Source organism: Oreochromis aureus, linkage group 4, assembly GCF_013358895.1.
Source record: "Oreochromis aureus strain Israel breed Guangdong linkage group 4, ZZ_aureus, whole genome shotgun sequence".
NCBI classification, from domain to species: domain Eukaryota; kingdom Metazoa; phylum Chordata; class Actinopteri; order Cichliformes; family Cichlidae; genus Oreochromis; species Oreochromis aureus.
Window position 1 is genome coordinate 32,388,630 of NC_052945.1, and position 26,435 is coordinate 32,415,064.

Genomic DNA, 26,435 nt, shown 5'->3' on the forward strand with positions numbered 1-26,435 from the left:
GGTGTAGATGTTTTCGCAGTCATCTAAACCAAACTCTAACTGTTTGGTTATTGGATACAGTGCCTGCCCTGCAGCCTGCAATACAGAGAATAGCTGTTGAAGTCAGCTCATTAAGCAGTGGATGATGTTTTGAATTTTGAATTCAGTTCAGTTTTATTTGTATAGTGGCAAATCACAACAACATTCGCCTCAAGCAGCCTAGCTTCCTAGCCTATTGCAGTGTAACTAAGGGAGGGGCCGCCCCTAACTATAAGCTTTAGGAACGGTTTAAGCCTAATCTTAAAAGTAGAGATAGAGTCTGTCTCTTGAATCCAAACTGGGAGCTGGTTCCACAGAAGAGGGGCCTGAAAGCTGAAGGCTCTGCCTGCCATTTTACTTTTAAATATCCCAGGAACCACAAGTAATATTAGTCTTTCTATCAATATTTGGTTAGAGGCCCCTGGCATATGCAACTTTAGTAAATGACATACACACACACACACACACACACACACACACACACACACACACACACAAAATGCTCTTTTCTTCTCATTTCTGTTAACACACCAAACAAGTTTGTTCTGTTAGTATCTCTACAGAGATAGACAATCAGCTCACATTACACACAACAGGTTCTTCATTCAGTCTATGAAGACACTTCGTGTTTGCTGTAAAATCAGTTGATCATTATCAAAGACCGGTCCAGCAAAAATCAACACAGAAAAGTCTGTATTCGGAAGTCCACCATGGACATGATCTGGATTGCTGTTCTAAAGTAGAAATTATATTTCTAATAGTAGCTGTAAATGTGGTTATCAACAAGCAGGCGGGGGAGCATAAATTTGATACTGCATTTTGAATCTAGATTCATTTTTAGTTTTACTTTCATTAGATGCATGGGTTAGGTTTTGGAAAATCTAATCGTTGTTTGGGGTACCCCGTGCATTTATACCAAGCAGTCCTACCCAAGTGTTTGTATATCTCTACTTATACTTATGGTGATCATCATAAATGGTCATGATCTTCATGTAGTGGTACAATTCACCATGCCTGTTTCTGAACATTTCTCTCAGATGGCTACCACTGATGGTGATGCAACTTCCGTACCTCAGCGGGTGGGACACTAAGCATGGGGCCCAAACTTGCTGTAACTGGTAGTGTTTTGAAACCAATTCTTGTGTAAAGAAAGTCTCATTTTAATGCTTGTTTGTTGTAGGTGCGCATTTGCTTCTTTCCTCTTGAAAAGTCAACTGATATGTAGTATGGCTTGGAGGTTCCCAAGCTTGTACATAAACCTGGATATGCTGAACGCACAATATGTTGCAGAAAAATAGCCAACACTATTTAACAACTACTTAACAAAATAAGCTAATAAATAAAATACAAAAAAGAGAGAGAAAATGTACTGAGTCTGATGCTTGAGATTGGTTGCTGGACTACCTGTTCAATGTGTCAAGCCTGACACTTTCTGAAACAGAAAACCTGAAGAATGTAAGGCAATTACAGAGTTATTCACTCAATTTACTGCTAGTGTCAATACATTTTTTTGTATATTGACAGTAGTTAGGTTCCATGAGTTGACATTCTTGTAATTTATTTACAAGTGAGTTTTCCCCCATTTCTACCATTCGATTCGAGATGGCAACATTCGATTAGTTTAACTTCGGGGAAGGACAGAGATGATTACATCTCTGTGATAACCACAGAAGGCAGCAGGGGGTGCTTTGCTACTGTACAGAGCCATTAGTGTACACAGGTACAACAAAACAGCAACATACTGAACATGCAATTTATAACATTAACAAGGACTTACTGATGTTTTTTTCTTATTCAAATGCTCTTTAATTCTGCAAAGTGTGTTTTGAAACCTGTATTTCATTTGTGTGACTTCATCGTGGTTTTTCTAGTAAATAAGTCCAAAATGATTTAACACTGGTTTTTTCCCCACTGCAGTGCACAAAGCTATCAAATTGCTGCATTATGGTAATACAATATAGTGTATGCTGTCATATATGGAACGCCAGGACTGCCATAATGAATTAATTAAATACACCATTAAATAATTAATTAAATGTGGCAATAATTAATTAAAATGGGAAATAATTAATTACATAAATATTTATGACACATGTAATTAATTAATTATTAACACATTTAATTAATTATTGACATATTTAGTTAATTAATGACCCACTTAATTAATTATTGACACATTTAATTAATTATTGACACATTTAAATAATTATTGACAGTTTTAACTAATTATTTAATGATATATTTATTTAATTCATTTTGGCACTTTTGTCCCCTTCATCTCTCTCCTTGAAATAATTTTATCTGTCAGCCTCACCCATCAAACTAAGTGGGCGGGGTTAACGCTGCCCATGCAGCTTCTCTAACATTTGATTGGTTGCCGTGCAAAGTAAATCAAGACAGGTCGATCCTAGATAATCGATTGCTGGTGTGGACTTGGGGCAGCCAGGTATCCCAGAATGAATTCTAAATCACAGGCAGCAGTGGTGGTGGTGGTGTAAAGTTTTAAAATACCCCGTTTTTTTGTCACCAACTACACTTTTAACAGTGTTTTAGCCGCGAATGTAGTGGCGTAATCTTCACATGTCTAGTCAGGTTGTCAACATAGAACATGTTTACAAAAGTGCTCAGATGTTTTCAGAGATGTCACTAGCTCTGCTAACAGTCAGCTGACAGAGTGTACCGAGCTCACAGCCCCGGTGTTCCAGCTTAACTGTTTTTTTTTTGGTTTTTTGGGAGGGGGGGGGGTTACGTTAACTGGTTTGTTTACATATTCCACTCTCCATGTTTCACATGTTGCATTCGCAGATTCTCATTTTCACCAAACGATCGTCTCTTCCCGCCTGCTCTTGTGTCTCTGTGCTTCTGTAACATAAAGAACGAGCTGACATTTTTCTAATGACACCAGCGATCAGCTCAACAGGCCCTCAGTTTACCTGCATGCATCCTCCTCCTCACCTATCAACTGTTTAACACCTGCTGCTAATTCAAGAAACACGCCCACGTTACCTGGTGATAGTCACAGTTTAACTGGGCAGCCGGTGCTCGATATAACGCAATGTCGGCGCATTTTTCTGCACAAGATAAGTAAATATAGTTTTTTTCCCGAGCGCAAAGCTGCTGGAGCTTGTTTCCCTACAGAGCATTTTATAAGCGAACCCACTTTATCAGCGGCTGATGTCCAATCACCGGCACACAGCTTTGAAACCTCACCTGAGTTTTAGCTCTCAGTGGTTAAACACTGGACTTCCCTCGGTTCTGAAGGACAAGCTGGAGAACTGTGGAGTGGACCATCACCTCACTACCTGGATTTTGGACTACCTCACCGACCGACCACAGTATGTGAGGACTCAGGGCTGTGTGTCGGACAGGGTCGTCTGCAGTACGGGGGCCCCACAGGGAACGGTTCTGGCTCCGTTCCTCTTCACCATCTACACTGCAGACTTCTCCCACAACTCCACCCAGTGCTTCCTGCAGAAGTTCTCTGATGACTCTGCAATAGTCGGCCTCATCACTGATGGGGACGACAAGGAGTACAGAGGACTGACTCAGGACTTTGTGGACTGGTGCCAGCTGAACTACCTCCAGATCAATGCCAGTAAAACCAAGGAGCTGGTGGTAGACTTCCACAGGCACAAACATCCTCCACTGCAACCACTGAACATCCAAAGTATGGACATTGAGGCTGTGGACAGCTACAGGTACCTTGGTGTTCATCTGAACAGCAAACTGGACTGGACTCATAACTCAGACGCCCTCTACAGGAAAGGGCAGAGCAGGCTGTACCTGCTGCGGAGACTCAGGTCGTTTGGAGTGGAGGGCCCACTCCTGAAGACCTTCTATGACTCTGTGGTGGCCTCAGCCATCTTTTATGGTGTGGTCTGCTGGGGTGGCAGCATCTCTGCCGGGGACAGGAAGAGACTGAACAGGCTGATCCAAAGGGCCAGCTCTGTTCTAGGATGCCCTCTGGACCCAGTGGAGGTGGTGAGTGACAGGAGAATGGTGGCTAAGCTGTCATCCCTGTTGGACAACATCTCCCACCCCATGCAGGAGACTCTGACAGCACGGAGCAGCTCCTTCAGTGGGAGACTGCGGCACCCACGATGTGGGACGGAGAGATTTCGCAGGTCTTTCCTCCCCACTGCTGTCAGACTCCACAACAAAGACTTTAACTGATCAAACACACACATCCACACATGTGCAATAACACTAATGTGCAATAATCTTTTCTGGCATCGTTGTATTTTTACTCAGTTGTATATAGCATTTGTATTCTATTTTTATCTTATTGTATATTTTATTCTATTTTATTCTACTGTATATAGCATTTTGTTTTATTCTATTCTGTACAGTTGTGTACTGTATTTATTCTTATTTTATTTTATTCTAATTTTTGCTTCATAACTTTTGCACTGTCCACTTCCTGCTGTGACAAAACAAATTTCCCACGTGTGGGACTAATAAAGGTTATCTTATCTTATCTTATCTTATCTTATCTTATCTTATCTTAATTCACTCAGGTTCTGTCTGTCGGGTCACGTTTACTTCACTGTTTTATTTACAACTGAGCAAATCGGTTTGGCTGAGGTTAAAGTTACGTTTCATAACTGCATAGTTTTACTGAAGTTTAATGGTTCACTGGCACATGTGTTAGACTGAACCATTCGCTTTTCTTTATCTGGTGTGTTTTGGATTTAACAGTGAATTTTGAGATTAAACTGACTTTTAAAATGTTTTTATATAAAGAGGAAAGAGAAGGCGCATTTCCACCGAGAGGAGCAGAGTTTGCAACAGCGTGTTCATCATGAAGACTGCAAACTGTACAGAAATATTACATCATCTGTTTTTTAATAGTTATTCAACTGTAATCTAAGCACCAGCTATCTGTTAGAATTTTTAGAGTTTACTTAACTAAAAATACATGAGGTTAACATATAATTTGTGTGATTTTTTTTTTTCTTTCTTTCTTTTTTTTCTCGCTTTTTCGGTCATGTTATGTTTAACTGGGGTTGTTACAAACTATGAAACACATTGTGCAGACTTCTGGATGTTAGAAGAAAACTAATACTGCTCATGAATGAGACTAAAGGCAGGAAGGTGTCCTTTAAAACTAAACATGTTAATAGGACCCCCGTATTTATATCATAGTTTATGATATAGCACGTGTATTTCAGTAATAGCCTACTTATTTCAGTGTAGTGGTGAACAGTCACACAGCTCACGTGGGTGTTATCTGTGATACTCCTTAACTATAATTTATCCAAGTTAACTTTAGTTAACCATTCAGACAGTTCTTTTGCAATGACAAACATAAACAGCTGTGCCAGCTGTTTAAATTACAGCTGATTATGCAGTAACCATGGTAACCACGGACTCTGAGTGGCTGGATCGACAGAGGTCAGACAACAATTTTACATATGATCTTAAAACAGGACACAGCCATTATCCGTCCTGGCCTCGAATCAAATGTGAACGCAGACTGAGTCTATGTTTGACGTTTGCTTTATATCTAATCTTCCTCTCAAACATTTAAACAGCAGCGACTCTGCAGCTGAGGGAATAAACTCAAATTGTCAGAACAGGTTTGCTCGTTTCTTGCGTGTATTAATTTGGTGATTTATTAAATGTATAACTGTTATTCTAATCTGCTGCTGAGTCTGTTACGCTGATGAAAATGCAGATAACACAGATCACGAACACCTGTTCAACCAATCACGTTCATTCCACTTTGATCTGTGACAAACTTGACGGTTCATCTCTGTTACAGTTGTGTTCTTTATGCTGTAGATTTTCACATCTCTGGAATAGTTGGCAGTAATAAGGATGATTTTCTGTAAAATCATATTGATATGACCTGTGACATATTCGTAGATGACCGTTAGATTAGTCAGCTGGGAAACTGGGTTAACTCAGAGAGCTGAAGATATCGTGGATATGCTGACCTCGCTCCGTGATGTACAGGGCCGTTTACCCTCATGATTAATATTCACAATAAAAATATTAGCCGAACATCATGAAGTCTGTATGTGTTTCATAGTGTCGAACCACCTTTGTACGGTTAAAGCCAGCAGTTACTACATGATGGAAACACCAACGTTATCTGTTTTATGCGTTTATACACAGGTCACGCTGATTACTGAACAAAAACCCAAAGATCGGCTGTTAATCGAATTTATTTGCTCTCTCTCCTCCTTAAACATGTTTTTAATGTTAGTTATAATTCAGAATTGGCGACTGAAACACGTATGACACATAAGAACATCAGGAAATAAAAACTCGATAAATATAACCTCAGTAAATGAAGTAAGTGTACTGCTGGTTATGGCAGCTGTGTACCGGGGCCTGCGCTTTGTCGGTGGTAATGAAAGCTCGAATGCTTGCGAGGCGAGCGGGTCTATCCCACGCTTTGCCGTGAGACTGGGCTGGGCAGACATCTCCGAAATCATCGAAGCACTTTTGCAAAGAGGCTGTATCTTGACAAACCGACCAGATATCTGAGGATTAAACCACCACATTCTCGGCTAAAACAATATTAAAACGGTATTTGGTGACACACAAACAGGGTTTTTCCAAAGTTCAGTTCTGTTAGTTTCAACATGCCGGTTGTTGTGTGCTAAAAACAATGGCCACCAGGCCAAAGCAATGGTTTTGACTTGATCAGCGTTAACCCCGCCCCCTGGGTTTGATGGGTGAGGTTGACAGATAAAATTATTTCATGGTGAGACCTGAAGGAGTCAACTGTGCCAAAATGAATGAATTAAATACACCATTAAATAATTATTTAAATGTGGCAATAATTAATTAATTAAAAAAATAATTTAATTAATTATTTCCAATTTTAATTAATTATTGCCACATTTAATTAATTATTTAATGGTGTATTTAATTAATTCATTATGGCAGTCCTGGCGTTCCATAGTCATATACCAGGAGGATTGCCATGATTTATACATCGGGAAAACCAAACAACCTCTGGCTAAGTGGATTGCACAGCACAGAAGAGCTAACTCGTCAGGACTCTGCAGTCTATTTACACCTACAGACCAGTGGACACTCTTGCAATGATGAGGATGTACAAATCCTGGACAGGGAGCAATGCTGGTTTGAGTGGGGAGTCAAGGAGGCAATTTGAAAAGGGAAGACCATCTCTAAATCGAGGAGGGGCCTAAGTGTACATCTTTGACCATCTTAAAATGCTGTGATTGCAGCCATTCCCCAACTCTCTGTGAATGGTACTCGTGCCAGGCAAAGCCAGCAACAGTCAACTCATCACACCCCTCCCTCCCAACTAGGGCCATTTAGTCACTTAACAAATGGAGACCATGTTTGGATAAAGTCTTTTCCCCATTTGGAGATGGGTAGATATATTGAATCTGTGGCTGAAATTAGTTTATACAATTTAGAGAGAATTTTTTACTTGTTGGAGAAATCATTGAAAACTCTTTTACATGTGCAAGTGCTTATAAAAGGCTGTGAAGCATAGGAATTTTTTCTTAACTGCATTCTTCAGTTGTTGATAGCAAAGAACATTTCCGTTGCCTAGTCCAAATCTTTGAAACACATTAGTAGCTGGCATGAGCATATTATTGTGAAAGAGGGGATGAAGATGTGTGTTCTAAAGTAAAGAGTTGAAAGTAAAGCTGAATGTTCATTGTGTGCTTGTATCTACCTGTGGACGAAGAGGTTATTTCTACCAGTCACAAACAAAGTTTTTTTTTAAAACTCTGTCCGGTGGTTCTTTGAGTTTTAAAGGTAGAATGGGAGGCAGAGTTTCAGCTATCAGGACCCTCTCCTGTGGAACCAGCTCACAGTTTATATTCAGAAGACAGAGACTCTCCTCTTTTAAGATGAGACTCCAAACTTTCCTTTTTGATACATTTTAGAGTTAGAATTGGATCAGTTGACCCTGACCCAACCTTTACTTATCCTGTTTTAGGTTGTCCCTCCCTGAGCCTGGTTCTGCTTAAAGTTTCTTTGTGTTAAAAGGCAGTTTTCTCTTCCCTCTGTTGCCAAGTGATTGTTTAGAGGGGATCATGTGATTGTTAGGGTTTTTTCTCCAGTACTGTAGGGGGTTTACCTTACAATATATGATGACTGTCTTGTGAATTGCCGCTATATAAATTGAATGGAATCACATCAAATTGAACTTGCCTCCTACAACTCAATCAAATCAAGCCTAAAGGCGTCTCATCCAATTTGGACATCCAGCACAATCATCATGATATCCTCCTGAGACCCAGTGTATTCATTATGTCCTCTGTAGTGGGCAAAAAGTTAAATTAAAAGATGGGGATATTAATCTTTGAATTTTCTTCACCCTATACTTTATTCAATAAAATGTTACTATTTTGTTAAACAATATTGACTTTATTGTGTTTTGCTATAAAATAAAGCTAGCCTTTATATGAGGACAAGTATGCAACAGCAGCAAATTAATGACTTTCTGTTCAAAAGTGAAATTTATTTAGCATCATGAATACGTCTGTGCTTCCTATTGTGAGCTGAAAATATAATGCTAGGTTCTTGTTGTCACTGTACCCTCCCTCAGTCATCTTCTTCCTCACAGATGTTCCCTATTTAATAGTGCATTTGTTGCCAAACTCAGGATCGAGCAGTAGATATAATCATCAGTAAAACCACTTTTACTCACTCCCAGCAGAGGGCAGTACAGTATAGGTAGAGTTTATGTGCCTCTCTCCCCTGTTATCTTTACTATGAGGCTTTAATGTTAATTCTACAGTAATTTAGAGAAACACATATCAATGCTAAGCTGTTTAGAAGCTACTTACAATAATCTGAACAAGTGCATTATGTATTTCCTCTTTTAATCACATTAAATGTGGGAGCTGTATGCATTTAGAACCTTTTTATCCTAACCATACACAAAATCTAAATGTTGGGATTTCAGTATTTTAAGGATTGCAAGCCCTGCATATTTTCTAGAAGAAAGACCAACATAATTAATGAGATTATTCAACACCGAAATCAGTTAGAAATCATTTCACTGCAAATTCAGTCAAATTTCTTGTTGCTAACTAACTCCATACAACTTTAAAGACAGTTAAAGTCAGAATATTGACAGTGTAGACACTGACTGTTCTCAGTTATAATTCACAAGCTCTGATACTGGATATCGATGTGTCCAAGTAGCCACAAAATCCTGGAAGTGGATACAGAGGCCTCAGGACCATCACATACATTTATTTAGAATTAGAATAGAATAGAATTCAACTTTATTGTCATTGCGCATGTCACAAGTACAAGGCAATGAAATGCAGTAATTAAACAGTCAACATAACAAGTACAAGTACAGAAATCAGTGCAGACAGCTGTTCTTCAAAAAAGTCAAAGAAAAATAGCATAGATGTGATTTGACCTGGATTTTCTCTTTAAAGAAATCCAATTAAAAATAATGTTAAACAAGAAAAAGAATTAAAAACTGATGTTATGGAAGATCTTATAATGTATAAATTGAGGCACTGAGTGTCTTATTAAAGCTGGACATCATTAACACAGTTTTGGAATTATGTGACATCAGCAGGACAGAACCCCTGATTTCATCTACCACAATGCTTTGTGTTACATTGTCATGGTAATTATGAAGTAAAAAAACAAAAATGGAATGGAGTCTTTTTCTCCAATTGATTTTTCTGACTTTTACTTCAATAATTACTTCCTCCAAACCATCATCATGTCTTTTAGACCCCATTCCTACAAGACTGCTCAAGGAAATCTAACCATTAATTCAAATTGTCTTTGGTAATTATAGGCTAATCTCCAACCTCCCTTTTATCTCAAAAATTCTTGAAAGAATAGTTGTAAAACAGCTAACTGATCATCTGCAGAGGAGTGGTTTGTGTGAACTGGACTCCTTTAGGGTGGTGTCTGAGAGGCAGATGTTTGAGATTACCAAAAAGCACCACTGAACGAAACAGGAAATCATCCCTGCCTGTATCCATCTCCCTGTACAGCTCCTCCATCTGAAACACTGTAAACACTGCAATAGTTACACCCTTTCTGCACACGCTCTACAGTAAAATAGCAAATGACAAAGTTCACAGGTTAGAGTCAAATCTCAATCATATATATTTTGCCTCTGTAATATTCTTGTCAATATTCTCGATATTTATTCTTGATATTTATAATTGAGCAATTTGTGTATATTAGTGTTACGCCATTTCTTAAATTTGTAAAATCTGTAACGTAATGTATTGTTTAAATAGTTTAGTTTGTTACTGTTTCTCCAAGAGAGTAACAGTAACCCACATAAATTCCTTAGGGATTAATAAAGTATTCTGATTTTGATTCTGAAGTACAGCTTGATAACTCTTAGCGGTCATTGTAGATACATGTCTGTGAAGGTTCTCAGTCATCCAGGTCATCGTAGTCTAAGGAGCTTGGAAAGAAAAGCGTCTGGACTTCTTTAAGTTGCATTAAGACCTTTCACCTCTCATCCGAGAAGCTTCTTCAGTTCTAAGGTCAAATGGTGGAGAGTCCCAGATTTAAGCGCTGTGGTAGATACAGTGTTTACTGCCTGGAATGCACAGAGGTGATTGGCTTAGTGGAATTATGTGGGATGGGTTAAGTCGCATCTAATTGGTCTGTGCATGTCTTCAGCCACTGAACCATTACTGTAAAGACCAGAAAAGCTGAAGTGCCCAACCAGTGATAACCTTAAGTGATAACCTTCTGTTTTGGCTGTAGGTGCAAGCTCTAGGTTGACAGCTTGTGGGTCGGATCTGGACAGCGGTCTGCCTGATAGTGACTTCTTCTCTATTTTTTAATCAAGCATCTGCTGACAATACTGCTGCAATATCACAATTCGTCTGCATCTTTTAAGCAGTGCTCAATAAATATTCATAACTTTTTAGAAATAACTTTTTTAAAAGTTTCATTCAGTTTATCCTTCGTTCTATTTTAGTATAAAATAGATTTTCTCGGTCTATTCCAATTTAAGCACTAAGCCTTAAAACCACAAAGAAGATTTTTATAGTGTAACAAATACAAATATAAATAGAGGAAATAGAGGTATATGGGATATAGTCAATCCATGAAGAAATAATCCTATGTCTTTGTGAAACAAATTTGGTTATTGACAAAAAAATGCGACAGACTGGCGACCTGTCCAGGGTGTACCCCGCCTCTCGCCCTATGACAGCTGGGATAGGCTCCAGCGCCCCCCGCGACCCTGGAAAGGATAAGCGGAAGCGAATGGATGGATGGATGGACAAAAAAATGGCAGTTTTGGTTGTGTGGACTGAATTAAATATGCAGTAGTTGGTACAGGTCATGGAGAATGGCATTTGTTGTCACTTCCTAGTGTCTGAGGTAATGTAGTAGGAACAGAGATGGGCAGTAATGCATGAAAAGTAATGTGTTTTTGTAATCTGATTACATTTTCCAAGTAACAAGTTAAGAAAAGGATTACTCTTGCAAAAAAAGTAATTAGATTACTGTCGATTTCCCGTAAGCAGGCTGTTTTACTGCATTTCTAAACCATGATTTTGTTTGTAAGATTGTCCCTGACAATGACGTATGAGCGTGCGATGTCCGTGGGGTAGCAACAGACGTGTGTAGATCAACAACAGATAACATGGAGTACAGGAGAGAGCATGACCAATGCTTGGAAGTACCAACATTACTTTGAGTTTGACTCTGTAAAAAGTGACAACAGCATTAGTGTCCGAAGTGCACTCTACATGGGAAGAAAACTTCTTTCTATAGCGAAAAATTCCACGGGAATGTGACACAGAGAAACGTGCCAAACACAGCAGAATGTGATGAAATGTATTTGTAGATTTCTCAGTTCAAGTCAAGTTAATACGAAACCTTGGCTGTGCAAGTTAACCAAGTGGAAAAGATACCTGAAATTCATTACTTATTATAATATATGAATGTCTCTCACTCTCTTCTTCTCCCTCACTGCAGCAGGGAGATCCAAACCTGCTGTATGTCCTGTTACTAGACTGAGCAGTAACTCAACAAGGTGAAAGCAAAATGTAGTACTTTGATGAAATTATGACTATTAATGATCATGTCACATGATATGATGAGTGATAGTGGTGTAGCACAGACTCTAATGTTCAGTATGTTTCTTTAGGCTAGTTTAATTAATTTCAATTAAGTTCAACTTTCTATATTTTCTTTATTGTCAGAGAATTCTCAACTGTATAGAACCAAAATGAAATAAACTCAAAAACAACATAAAATTTTTGCTTCGAACAGCTACGAATTGAATCCTCAAAGCCGTCCAGCTGTTACACTGCCCCAATTTAGCATTTGTTGAATTGTTCCTTCAATCCAAAAACCGTGGACACTACAGTTAAGAAACCATTTCATGGAAACTACAATTTCTGGAGAATTTTGTTATTTATTTGCTAGTGACATAGAATCACTGACTGCCATTTAATGTTTTGCCCAGACATTTGTTTGTTTATACAGGTAGTCCCATTGAGACTCAATGTCTTTTTTTATAAGGGAGACCTGAAACAACTGTCTGAAACAATTGTATTGTAATTGTAATTGTATTGTCATTTTAATTAAAAATGATAATTGCGACAATAAAAGAAACAATACTGCACCTGATGTCCGAGCTTAGTTGAATAAACATTGGGTGCCTTGAGGGTCAAAGGAACTTTAACCATTTTTCAATGGCCAAACCACCATCTTAACATAATAAAGCATGCTTTTCAGTTATGAATTAAAAACAAAATTAACTCAGGAAGCGTCACACACAAGCAGCTACTCAAGGTGGAGAAAACAGCATCTGGTAATGTCCATGTTTTCTAGACTAGACTTCATTTTAGACTTCAGTTAAGTTCTGTTTTATTTATATATCACCATTTGTGTAATCACAGTGGTTGCTCTTTAATAACAATAAGTACTCTGTTAGGATAATATGGTGCTATAAAGTCACATTTCACAGAGCAAGAAAATATAAGTTAAAGTGTGACACACCGTGATGGAGAAAGATGTAAGAAGAATAGGAGAAGCCAATGAGAGATTATTTTCAAAGGTAAACACTGCTCATCAACGGACAATTTACAGCTTACTCATAATATCCCCCCAAATTATTTGTTTCTAGATTATGGTTTTATGAAGTGTCTTAAAAAACAAATTTGAAGTAATATAATTAAGTGTTAAATACAGGTTGCATGAAAACTGGGGAGTTTAGTATGCTTACAGGCTGAAGTGGTATAGTGGTTAAGTTTACAGTAATGCACAGCAATGCTGAACTGATGGACAGTAGGCTGTTGTGTTCATGGTCAGTGTGAAGTTACAAGTGTGGGGACATCAAATTCAATTCAAAGGGCTGATGCTCTTAATGTTCAGTCAACCAAATTAGCTATAAGCTTTATGGCGTCTAGGGGTTGGAACTCGGCCGTGTAGTTTGTGAAAAATCTGCTTATATTTTGTTGAATTCAGTTAACTAAATCCAGAAAGATCATTAAATCTTAGAGCAGCACAGGTCAGTGTCAGGTAGTGGTCAGGTGACCACAGACGTTGGTTCTAAAAGGGAGATCCACCACCTGTTCTGCGCGCTGACATTGGTTCCTTCATGTCAGGAGCACCGAAACCTTTGCTTCCATCAGCCACCACTTGCCTCAGGTGCCATGAGTGTTTTGTTCATTCAGCTTTGTTCATTCTTCCATCCTGGTTCAGCCTGCGGATCAGTCGTAACACTGGTTCCGAAGCCGTGGTGAGCAGACCAGGTGTTACTAAAGTAAGTACGTGCCTCTTCCAACCTATCACTAGCCCTTGCCGCATTTTGGTCTAGCCAACACGCTACATGGGCACGCCGATTTATTAAGAATAATCAGTGCGTGTTTTCCCGATCGTGGCAGTCAGCTGATCAAAACTTGCATACAAATTAAAATCTAATTCTCACAATAGAAATTATTATGTGACCTATTTCTAATTGATTCTTTTCTCCATGCTGTACTACTACAGCTGATCTTAGTGTTCTGCCACCTGGTAAATCCCACTATAACTCTGGGTAATAATTAAATAGATGTCTTCATGAGGTCATAGATATAAATGTATTCATGCAGTTTCACAGGAAATAAGTCTCAAGTAATGCAAATTATGACTTTTATTTTTAGAAAGTAAAAGCTTATGTTTAGGTTAGTGTATGGGTCTCCGCTAAACTAAACCTTAATTTATAGGCAATAAGGGACCTACAAGTTAATAAAGGAATCCAAGTTAAAATGAGTTAAAGTTCAACATTATTCGTGTGAAAGTTAATGAACTGTTAAAGTCAAATTTACGTAAAAAAGTGGGTGGGAAAATGCCACTAACAAAACCAGCCGATCAAGCCATTCTCTGTTGTTTTACTTTGAACTTCTGGAAGTTCTCTGCAAGATCTTTACACTGGAGAACATGGACACTACAAAGGAAGGTAAGCCAAAAACTTTATGATCTGATGTGTGAACATGAACATTGCTGTTTGTCCGTGTAGATTCTCTGTCATCCAGATCATGGTAGTCTAAAGAGCTTGGAAAGAAGGTGACTGGAGTTTCTTTAAGATGTTTCACCTAAAGGTAGGAAAAGAGGTCGGAGAACAGAAAATACTGTCATCTATTATGTAGCAGGTTTATTGGAGAAACTCAGGAGAATTTTCTCCAAGTACGACATCCCAGGGACAAAATTCCCAAATATTGGTCTCCGTACTAATACTGAAATATCAATTCCTCCAATACCAGATATTTATGTTCTTCTCATATTAAAATATCGACATTTTAATGACCCACACCTTTTTTCAAAACTTGTCAATGTTTGATGAAAAAAATAAAAATAAAATAATGGCACACTTTTTGGACACTTTTTCCCCCTCACATCATCTCACTGTGTTTGGTATTTTTAAAATTGTTTTGTTATAATAACACTGATCGCATTTTGTGAACATGTGCTTTGCTAGCTGATTGCATGGCTCAGCACAACCCGCCTGCCCAGGAAAGTCTAGATTGCTGGACACCAGCTTGTTGGTCTGGTAACTCAAATTGTCTTTCGTGTCTATACTCATAATGTGCTTTACAAACCCGAACATTATGGCTAACAGGTGGACTTTCCTGTGTCAGTGCAGCTAGCCAAAAAAATTAAGAACCACTGACTGTCATGTAACGGTGCTGCGGCAGCAGGAAGACGACCTAGATGTACTCGAAACAAAAAGGTAAACTGTAGGAGGCAGCTTTATTGTGCTATAGCAAAACTTGAATGTTACCACCAGGGAAAACAAGACCTAAACTGGGAACTGAAAAAACTAGGAAAACAAGAAACCAGAAACTCACACAGCAGGATGGAACGACGTTACAATCGGTAGAGAAAAACACAGGGCTTAAATACACAAAGGATAACGAGGGGATGAGACACAGGAGGGGAACACAGCTGGGAATAATCACACACACACACGAGACAAGGAGGAAGCAAAACTGAAGACACTGAAAACTAGACGAGAGACTATCAAAATAAAACAGGAAACATGAGACACAGACTAAGACGCAGACTTGACACTGACATGGAGACATGATTGACTGGTGAGACTGAGGGTACATGGAACAAGGAAAGCAAGAGTAACTAAACTAGAAGGCACAGGGAATGGAGCCATGAAGGATATTAAATCAAAGTTTATAATTTAGACCAGAAAAAACACAAATGCTGGGTCACAGACCCAGGACTGTGACACTTGCAAGCTAATGGTAGCCATAGTTACCATTGTTTACATCTCCCCTGATGGTAATGTTAGCTCAACACTCAACCACCTCCAACTTATCATCAGCAAACAGCAATAAGAGCACCTAGCGGCTATCCATATTGTCACTGAGGACTTTAATAAGCCATGTTTGAAATCTGTACTCCCCAAATTTCACCTGTCCTACTGGGGGACCAAAGCACACAACCATGTTTACAGTATCATCAAGCAGGCCTACAAAGTGACACCCGTCCCCCACCTAGGACAATCTGGCCACCTCTCTTTCCTCCTTATCGCTCCCTACAACCCCCTCAGGAAACAAACCCCTCCAAGCACCATTAAAGCATGTCCAGATGAGGCTCTTCTCCTGCTACAGGACTGTTTTGATCTCTCAAATGGATCCATCTTTAAATAGCTTGAACTGGAAACCTTTTCTCAGACTTTCCTTTTCTACATTAAGTGCTGTGTAGAGAATGTGACAGTGACCAAAACCATCTGGGGTTTTCCTATCCAAAAACTTTGGATGACAAGTGAAGTATATGCTCTGATCAGAACTCATAACTCAGTCCTGCTACCCCTGACAGCAACCGTAAACTAGCTTTGTGTGGCAAGCAAGTTAGGAGCCAAAATGCAGAACTATCAGACAGAATTAAACTTAAAGGCAGCTTTATTGCTGAGTTTACAGATAACAACCAACCAACCAACTGGGAAGATACCAGGCAGGCAGACCACACGGCATTGAGGTGTTGAAGAGCAGAGGCAGACTGAGGTCATAAATACACAGAGGATATTAAGAGAACAGACCACAGGTGAGAACAAACTGAAACTAATCCGACTGACAAGACAGGGGATGCAAAACTGAACACAACGCACACCAGATGAGCGACTATCAAAATAAGACAGGAAGTAAGATAACCATGGAGACAAAGACTAAGACACACAGGCTTGACACAGACATGGGGACATGACCAACTGAGGAAACAAGAGATAAACAAACATGAAGACAAGGCTGACTAAACACAGCAGAAGACTATACAGTACATATGACTATGTTATGACCAGTAAAGACGCAATCAAATAAAAAATAATGACATGAGTTTTATCTTTTTAACTGTATATTAATACTGACTTCTGATACCAGTCCTGAGATGAATGACAGAGGGAAAAGAAAGTACACGTTGGCCAGTGGTGCAGTCCTCTCCCGGCTGCACCAGATAAAGTCCGAATCGGGCAGCAATGATTTATTCCAAAGTCCTCCAACACTGCAAAAATGAGTAGAGAAAAAGCCCCAAATTACAAGTCCACAGTGCTTGTGCAGTGGTTAATCCACTTCTCCCTGAAATTTTTGACTGTGAATTCCATAATCCCGTCTTCCAAAGTTGCTTTTTTCTCATTCGCAGGAAACTAGAGGAAAAAACGGAACCTTCCTGAACAGCTCCGTTTATACTTATTTGCTCAAATGCATCACCTTTTCCCGTCTCTCTCTCGCTTTCTCATACTTTCAGACATCTCACATTGTGTTACGCTTTTTGTTTATATGTACCTTTGCTCTTGACACCTGCAGCTACCATAAATGAATCAATGGTGCGTGTTTTTTCCCCTGAAAATGATGACATTGAAATCCTGGACAGTGGAAGGAGCATCACTGCGATAGACACAAAGATGAAAGAGCTTGATTCACAGGTGAGTATCAGAGGCAGCATGCAAGAATATTTGTGCATCAAGTTTTTCCACTTCTTTTCCCACTAACTTAAGTCCATTCTGATAGTTTTAGCAATGTCCCTGACCTCTGTGAAACCTTATATTTCAGAGATTATTATTCCTCATACCGAGGCAATGATGATTATGATAGATGAGAATTAACGATGTACAAATACTTTGTTACCATACTTCAGGGGCATAATTTCACATCACTGAAAGCCTTCAAACATCAAGGTTGTTTGTGCCTAAACAATTAACACATGAAAGGCATGGATTATCGCTAGGGATGTTCCTGGTAATTAATTCCCCTGATGGTAATGTTAATTTTGACTAAAGTAAAAAATTGGACTAATCAATGAGTCTAAAAGGGTCTAAAATGTTAAACTTTTGATCTGTTTAGTGTCAAAAACTCATTAAACAAAGGCATTTGAAACCATCACATTCTTTAATAATGAATCATGTCACTTAATTGTGCAGCCCCTTGCATTGTGCATCAATAACCGTATCACTAAGGTAGAACCCATTCACCTTTCAGAGAAAGCTAATTTCCGCCATTTGTATCGCATTCTGATTGTGTTAACAAAAAGATCAGGTCTAGATGAACAGATTTATGGCATTTCTCAACAACAATGCACCATCTGGTGGCAGATGGTTGCATAACATTACGTACACAATAATTTACTGCATCAATTAAAATGTTAACAATTACTTAACTAGTAAGTCTGGTAGCAACTAGTGACAATAGCAATGATTAGTCATCTAGTTGACTAGCGGCACACATCCCTAGTGTGGTGAATACACCAGAGATTTTCGACATCTTTGAAATAAAATGTTTCTTTTTTTCAGGGCAAAGATGAGCCATTCTATGTGTTAAATCTTGATGATATATTAGAAAAGCACATCAGGTGGATCACTAGGTTGCCTCGGGTCAAACCTTTCTATGCAGTAAAGTGCAACTACACACCAGCAGTTATCAGGATGCTCAACGCTCTGGACACAGGTTTTGACTGTGCCAGCAAGGTACTGGTGTTTCAAAGATGATTTTGGGATTCTGTTTATGTTCTTGTGAGTTTGTTCGTGTGAAACACATCTTTGTCTGACACAGGCTGAGATCGAGCTGGCCCTGTCCCTTGGAGTTACGCCTGATAAGATCATTTATGCCCATCCTACCAAACCACGGTCCCACATTAGATATGCCCGCACTCACAGAGTGAATGTAATGACTTTTGATAATGAGGAGGAACTCTTAAAAATCTCTCTTACCCATCCTCAAGCCAAGTAAGTAAGCAACTGCTAATATGTTTCAGCATTTTATGCAATGTCTTTTGAGAGTATTGACTATTAATGTCTGGACGCATTTTGTAGGCTAGTAATGCGAATTGCAGTGGATGACTCCAAATCTCTCCTAAGACTCAATGCAAAGTTTGGAGTCAGACTGTCCTCAGTTAGTAAACTGCTGGAATGTGCCAGATGGCTGAACTTGGAGGTGATTGGGGTCAGCTTCCACGTAGGCAGTGGGTGCACTGGAAGTATGGCCTTCAAGCAGGCTATCACAGATGCTCGATATGCTTTTGATATAGCAGTAAGTTATTGTTGCACAAACAAACCTTTATAAGAATACTGTACTGTACATTTAGTCTAAGGAGCTTGGAAAGAAAAGCGTCTGGACTTCTTTAAGTTGCTTGAAGATATTTCACCTCTCATCCGAGAAGCTTCTTCAGTTCTAAGAGTCAAATGGTGGAGAGTCCCAGATTTAAGCCCAGTGGGAGTTTCTCCCCCAAGAGGGACAAAGGACCCCCTGATGATCCTCTACCTAATCACATGAGCCAAGGTGTGAAAACGGGTGTGGGTCACTATCAGCCAGGGTTTTAGGTAAGCTCATTGTGAAACCTGGCCCCACCCTATCATGTGATTTCCTGAGGTCAGATGGCCCAGGGTGTGAGTGGGCATTAAGGCGTCTGGGGAGGGAACTTAAAACTGGATTATATATGGCAGACAGTTGGTGTCGTAAACCACCACCTCTGTTCAAAGATGGTGGCTCACAGTGGACATAAATGGCTTCTTTCACTCTATCTGTCCTCTCTGTCCAAAATGTGAACATTGGCATTCTCGAAAGAGTGACCTTTATCCTTAAGATGCAGATGGACTGCTGAGTCTTGTCCTGTGGAGGTGACTCTTCTATGTTGTGCCATGTGCTTGTGAAGTGGCTGTTTGGTCTCTCCAATGTAGAGGTCTGGGCATTCCTCGCTGCACTGTACAGCATACACCACGTTGTTAAGTTTGTGTTTTGGAGTTTTGTCTTTCGGATGAACCAGTTTCTGTCTGAGTGTGTTGCTGGGTCTGAAGTATACTGGGATGTCGTGCTTGGAGAAAACTCTCCTGAGTTTCTCTGATACACCGGCTACATAGGGGATGACAACGTTGTTGCGTCTGTCTTTCTTATCCTCCCTCGCTGGTGTCTGATCTTCTTTTCTGTGCCTCTTTGCTGACTTTATAAATGCCCAGTTAGGATAACCGCATGTTTTGAGTGCTTCCTTTACATGTGTGTGTTCCTTCTTTTTTCCTTCAGGCTTAGAGGGAACATGTTCTGCCCGGTGGTGTAGGGTCCTGATTACTCCAAGTTTGTGTTCCAGAGGGTGATGGGAGTCAAAGAGGAGGTACTGGTCCGTGTGTGTGGGCTTCCGGTAAACTTCGATGTTGAGGTTGCCGTTCTCTTCAATGTGCACAGCGCAGTCCAGGAGGCAAGGCAAACAGTTATCCTTTGTGTCTTCCCTGGTGAACTTGATGTTTTTATCCACGGCGTTAACGTGAGCAGTGAAGGATTCCACTTCTTGTGTTTTGATTTTGACCCAGGTGTCGTCTACATATCTGTACCAGTGGCTGGGTACTCTCCCTTTAAAAGAGCCAAGAGCCTTTCTTTCCACTTCCTCCATGTAAAGGTTGGCTACAATAGGTGACACGGGGGAGCCCATGGCGCAGCCATGTTTTTGTCTGTAGAAACCCTCATTGTATTTGAAATATGTTGTGGTGAGGCAGAGGTCTAACAGTGTGCAAATCTGATCGGGTGTGAAGCTGGTCCTTTCTTCCAAGGCGCTGTCTTCTTGTAGTTGTTTTCTGACAGTCTCCACTGTCTCCGTGGTGAGTATGCAAGTGAAGAGAGAGACTACATCAAAGGACACCATGGTTTCATCTGGGTCCAGGGTAAGTTTCTGGACCTTGTCGGTGAAGTCGGTGGAGTTCTTGATGTGATGTGGGGTGTTCCCCACAAGAGGTGCTAGGATGGTAGCAAGGTGTTTCAAAATGTTGTAAGTGGCTGAGTTTATGCTACTGACTATGGGTCTGAGTGGGACACCTTCTTTGTGGATTTTAGGAAGTCCGTAAATGCAGGGTATGGCATCCCCTGGGTAAAGGTGGTGATATGTAAGGCGGTCATTGATTTTGTCCTTTTCAAGGTCTTGAAGGCAAGCTTTAACTTTCTTTTTGTAGCTGCTTGTGGGGTCTCGCTTTAAGGCTTCGTAGGTATTGTGGTCACTGAGGAGAGTAGTGATCTTTGTGTGGTAATCCGTTGTGTTTAGGACCACGGTGCACCTTCCCTTATCAGCTGGTAATATAGTGATGTTGTGGTCTTTACTCAGGGAAGCAACGGCCTTCTTTTCTTGTATTGTGAGGTTAGACGGAGGGACTTTGGCACTGGACAGGGTGGCTGAGAATTTCATCCTGATTTGCTCTGCTTTTGTCTGTGATAATTTATTAATCCGTATGGCGGTTTCTGTGGATGTGATGAGGTCCACTATGGGCAACTGTTGCGGAGAAATGGCAAAATTGAGTCCTTTGGCTAATACTTTCTTTTCAGGTTCAGTGAGATTCCGGTCTGAAAGGTTCTTCACCCATTTTTCCTGACTGTCCTCAGGTGTGTGTTCTTCTCTGAGTTGTGTAGGTTCAGACTGAAGCCCCACAGCGCTTAAATCTGGGACTCTCCACCATTTGACTCTTAGAACTGAAGAAGCTTCTCGGATGAGAGGTGAAACATCTTCAAGCAACTTAAAGAAGTCCAGACGCTTTTCTTTCCAAGCTCCTTAGACTACGATGACCTGGATGACTGAGGACCTTCACAGACATACTGTACATTTAATTTAGAATAACTGCCACTAATATGGATTGGTTGTGATGATCGGTTGTTAAATGTACCACCTTCTCAAGGTATTTTTTAATGTCTTTATTAATGACTCATTCAGTATTGCTTTAAGGATATGATTTAAATTATGAAATTTTACTGAAAGCTTTATCTCATTGTGATCTAGCGTTCGAAAATGTTAATGCTAAAGTAAAGACCAATGTGATGATGCAAGGCGGGAATGTAACTGTGACACTGCACACACTCCTCATTTCTGTAACTTAAAATGACCCAAGTTCATAAAATGGACTTAATGTTGTATTCAGTATGACCTGAAATGAGTGACTGAGCCCACAAACTAATCAGGAAACTATGGAAACAATGTTATTAATATATAGAAAGCAGAAGACTTCTCAGCTAAACCCTACATGGCAAAGTCTCAAGTTTAAACAGATTATATCTTTGCAGAATTCAGTGGGCTTCCAGATGCGCCTCTTGGATATTGGTGGAGGCTTTCCTGGGAGAGAAGACTTCACTGAAGTGAAATTTGAGGAGGTATTATTAATAATAAAAACACTGTACAATACAGTGGGAACGTGTTTAGGACATTCAAACCTAACATTGGTTGGCAGAATTTTAACTTACAATGAGTTGTTCCTTTTGTTTAATTGTGATAATATCTGGAATAAATAAGCATATGCACATTTAGTTATGTGTTAGAGCCCTGACTGCCCTGGTGACGAAACAGATATCATCCTGTTCAGATGCTGGTCACGTTATCGCTTTCCTTCATCTTTTCTCTTGTTTGCGAAGGGGACCTTGATGGTTCGGCCTAAAATCAGTCATTTTAATGTAAAACTACTGATTACTACAGCTTATAGAGTAGTGTGAAATAGATTAGAACTACCTATAAGTGTTACTGTTTTGAGAAGAGAGGTGAGTTCCCAAGGAAAAGTAATTCATCATCAGCATAAAGACGGCATATTTTGTATATGCATTTGTTTGTTTTTTTTGTCTAGAATATCACACAAACTCTATCCTTAGTATTTTTCATTCTGAATGTTTATCTACCACAATTTAGAATCACCATTCTCTTGTACTTCATAGAAGCACAGGTAGAGACCTTGATGCCTTTGAGGTCAGAGGTACTGATCGCTGCAGAACATCTTATAGTGTCAAGAAAATATCAGAAGTATTAACAGCTCAGCAATATCCATTAACCTAATGTGTTTTGCATTCTTAGTTTTCAGAAGTCATTAATAAAGCACTGGATGAATTATTCCCACCTGCCAATGGGTTGGAGATCATTGCAGAACCAGGCCGATTCTATGTCGACTCAGCCTTCACACTGGCAGTAAATGTCATTGCCAAAAGAGTTGAAGACACAGATGAATGCAGTGGTAAATGTACAGATATGCAGTTTAAAGCAAGTTAAATACTCCATAATGATGTGCCTTTGTATTTAAATTGAAATTAATTTCAAATATAAAGGTAAATGCTTACCAGATCGGAAGGACTACAGCTCTGAGAAGATGATGATGTACTACATTAATGATGGAGTATACGGATCATTAAGCTACCTTATCAATGATCCTGCCCACACCAAGGTTGAACCATGGCCTCTCAGGGTAAATAATATAAAATCACCATGCTTTTGACTCTGTGTTCATATCCAGTTTCTTGTGGTAAAAGTTGGTAAAATTGTGGTTATAGCATACCATGTACATTTAAGTCATGGTTACAGTTAGGCAATTAATATATGTTTATGTTACTGACATTTAAGATGTGCTGTTGATCAATACTGATGAACAGCACAACTTGCTAATAGAACTCAGAACGAGACCTCCATAAGCTTCCTTTTTAATCTTAAGTCACAAAGGCCTTAAAAACTCGTTGGTGGCTGCCTGGCAACCACGATCACTAGGAAAAATTGAGTGTACCTCAACAGGTTTCAAATAGCTACTGGAGTTTGCTGGGAAATTGATTACTTAAGCTCTAGTCATGCCTAGGCCTAGAGATGCTTAGTGTCCCACTTTTAGCCACCAACTGCAATGGAAAAAGTTGTATTCCTTGATGGGTTGGGAAGTGGTTGTGGGAGGTTACTGGGACAGGTCAGTAGCAGTTGCCACAGTAGCCCGTTGTTTATACAGAAGACACAATTTTTTCTGCAAACCATACAGTTGATGTTAAACTGTGAAGAATGTGATGCAAACTAAAAATGGAAGACTGTTTGAATTCAAAGTAAGTGTTGTGCCGTATCACTGTAACCAACAAGTTGCGAAAGGCACAACTTGTAGGCAAACTGTCTGTTTGTATTTACATCTTTACAACGTTTCACTACTACTCACTGTTGAGTGTGTGTTTGCAGACAAGTTCGCATCATCCTTGTAATCTTCAACTGACTGCAGCATCCAACATAATCACAGGGAATTTTTTGGTGCATCATCATATCTGCGACGGATTTCACTTGGTTATACCGAACAACAACTTGTGAATCAGTCAGATATCATGCATTTTTCTTTTGTGACCCAACAGGACTAAGGTCTTACTACATCTTGGATTGTTAAATTTCAATCTCATTGCTTGGAAAATAAGATAAACCTAGACCTTTTACTTATAGCTCATTACAACTAAACCTGGTATTGTATATATGGAATTCACATGGTTAGATTGTGAGAATGCGATTAGGATTTTATATTTCATTTGCTTTCCTTTTTACAGGCTGTTGACAACAGTGAACCGAGATACTACTCTGCTATCTGGGGTCCAACCTGCGACAGCTTTGACAAAGTCACCGAAAGCTACTGGATTCCTGAGTTGCATGTGGGGGACTGGCTTCTTATTGATAACATGGGGGCTTATTCTCTTAGTACATCCACTGACTTCAACGGCTTTGAAAGGGCACACATTTACCCTGTTGTGACAGCTAAGACCTGGCTCGCCATACACCAGTCTTGCTTAAAAAACACTATCAATTAATGATCAGATAATAACTGAGAAAAGAACAATAAGAAAATGTAACTTAATGTAACTATCATTAATTTGTGAGTCGATCATTTGAGTTTTTCTTGCTGCCCGGTAATTATAGAATTGTGTAGAATTTCTGCTCTTCAAGAAATGTAAACTGAAAGAGTGTGATTTCATGAACAAATATTGAACATGGATAAACATGCTGTTTTGAGACTGACTTTGCAGATGTCTGAATATAAATCTCCTTAGAATTGTTTTTAGTGAGTTCATACTGAAAACATAATCTAACCCTTTCACAATTTTACTTCATAAAAAAATAACACAAATTCAGGGATATGTCTCTAACAATCTCAAAAAGTGCTATGAAAACAAATAATTGTTTTACCATTGTAATGCTGTGTGAACATGAACTAGTCCTGCTTAATTTGAAAACTGATCAGATATTTACTTAAAACCTTGGTGGCCCTGAGAGGCAAAACGGACTGCAACTTAAGAAAACACCAGCAATAAGAAAAATGCTGCAAAAGCACACAAAACACAACGGAAATAGGAAAAACGAAAACAGAAATAGGAAAAAACAGATTTCCAAAAGCACAAGGGAAGTGTTTCTGGGGAGACACTTCCCTAACCTGACGGACCAGTTGCAGGAACCAAAATATGCTAAGAATTGCGCTGGGAGACAAAAGAAGTAGAGGATCTATCGGTTTTGTGAGGAAAGAAAAGATGAGAGGTAAGTTTGTTAGCCTAACTATTAGTCTAAAAATCCGTCATTAGTATTATATTAATCATGATAAAACACACCTACCATGTTTTGGGTTCCTGCAACTGGTCCGTCGGGTTATTGTCTCCCCAGAAACACTTCCCTTGTGCTTTTGGAAATCTGTTTTTCCTATTTCTGTTTTGTTCTGCAGCGCTATATACATATGGACAGTATTAACATATATATATATATATATATATATATATTGTCGCGAAATCGATCAATGTAGAGCAGTGAAACAAACCACGGAGGCCCCAGAAAAGTGCAATCAAACGGTGAGTTTATTAATACAGAACAAAAAATTACAGCATGAGTCTTCTCTCTCTCTGCTAAAAATACATGTGGAGAACACTTTTAAAGCAATGGGGTATCCGCCCCCCCATGGCGTCAAATACAGGTCAAAAATACATTATGTACAGTCATTGTTTACAGACAAGAGTACATCTTGTACATCTCTAATAACTATAAACAGACATGTAACTTCTCTTTTCTATAACACTTTCCATGCAAAGTCATAGTCTTAAGCCTTCAGGGTGTCTGAGGGCTGGTTATCGCCTCCAGTCATCTGTTACCAAGTAGGTAAAAGGGCAGCCGGTTACAAAAAGGTCAAAGACACTTGGGCCTTCGCTCAGGCCTGTTGCTAGATTTATGTATTGTAAGCATGCATGCAATCAACCTGCTATGTTCTCATCCTCCCTCAACATGTATCACCTGGACACTCTCACCAGTGAAGCTTAAAACCCTCTTGGATGGAACATCAACTCTAAACAAGCACAGATATGCAATGTGTATTTCTTCTCTTGCTCTCGGCGAAGGCGGTTGCACTTTTTTCCTCCTCCTCTCCTCTCCCTTAGCTTCCCTGCTTAGCCTCTTGTGTCCTTGTCTAGTCTCGTGTTTTTTTGTATTACTTTTCCCTGGAACACTCTCTCACAGTCTGTTCTCTAAAACCTTAAAGAGGAGTTATGGATTTGATCAACTGGTCCCTGAATGCAATTGACACCCCTTTCTCAACGAGAAGTCTGGGCTCGGGTGAGCCTGACTGCTGAAGGTATCTACCTATTCGGAACCATGATAACAGGGTTCTTGCTGATCGGAGCTGGCTTGGCCCTGGCTTATCGAAGAATTAAGGAAGCCGAACCGGCTGTTCAAACCCCCACAAGGCTGCCCGCTGGGATTGAAACGATGGG

At 39.6% G+C, this 26,435-nt stretch overlaps 1 protein-coding gene across 1 annotated transcript; it reads left to right on the forward strand.

Annotated features, from left to right (window-relative positions):
• The first annotated feature begins 14,304 nt into the window (after window positions 1-14,304).
• On the forward strand, window positions 14,305-24,699 carry LOC116321918 (ornithine decarboxylase-like). Its single transcript, XM_039610637.1, has 9 exons — window positions 14,305-14,413; window positions 17,268-17,386; window positions 18,251-18,424; window positions 18,510-18,682; window positions 18,770-18,986; window positions 21,987-22,073; window positions 22,762-22,918; window positions 23,010-23,146; window positions 24,240-24,699. The coding sequence occupies exons 1-9, from the start codon at window positions 14,395-14,397 to the stop codon at window positions 24,495-24,497; spliced, it is 1,341 nt and encodes a 446-aa protein (XP_039466571.1). The 5' UTR covers window positions 14,305-14,394; the 3' UTR covers window positions 24,498-24,699.
• Window positions 24,700-26,435: the final 1,736 nt, after the last annotated feature.

Excerpts from the sequence above, each read along its gene's own strand:
- LOC116321918 (XM_039610637.1), top strand. Across the intron at positions 17,387-18,250 it reads TGAAAGAGCTTGATTCACAG|GGCAAAGATGAGCCATTCTA; the intron begins GTGAGTATCAGA and ends TCTTTTTTTCAG. Across the intron at positions 22,919-23,009 it reads AGACACAGATGAATGCAGTG|GTAAATGCTTACCAGATCGG; the intron begins GTAAATGTACAG and ends TCAAATATAAAG.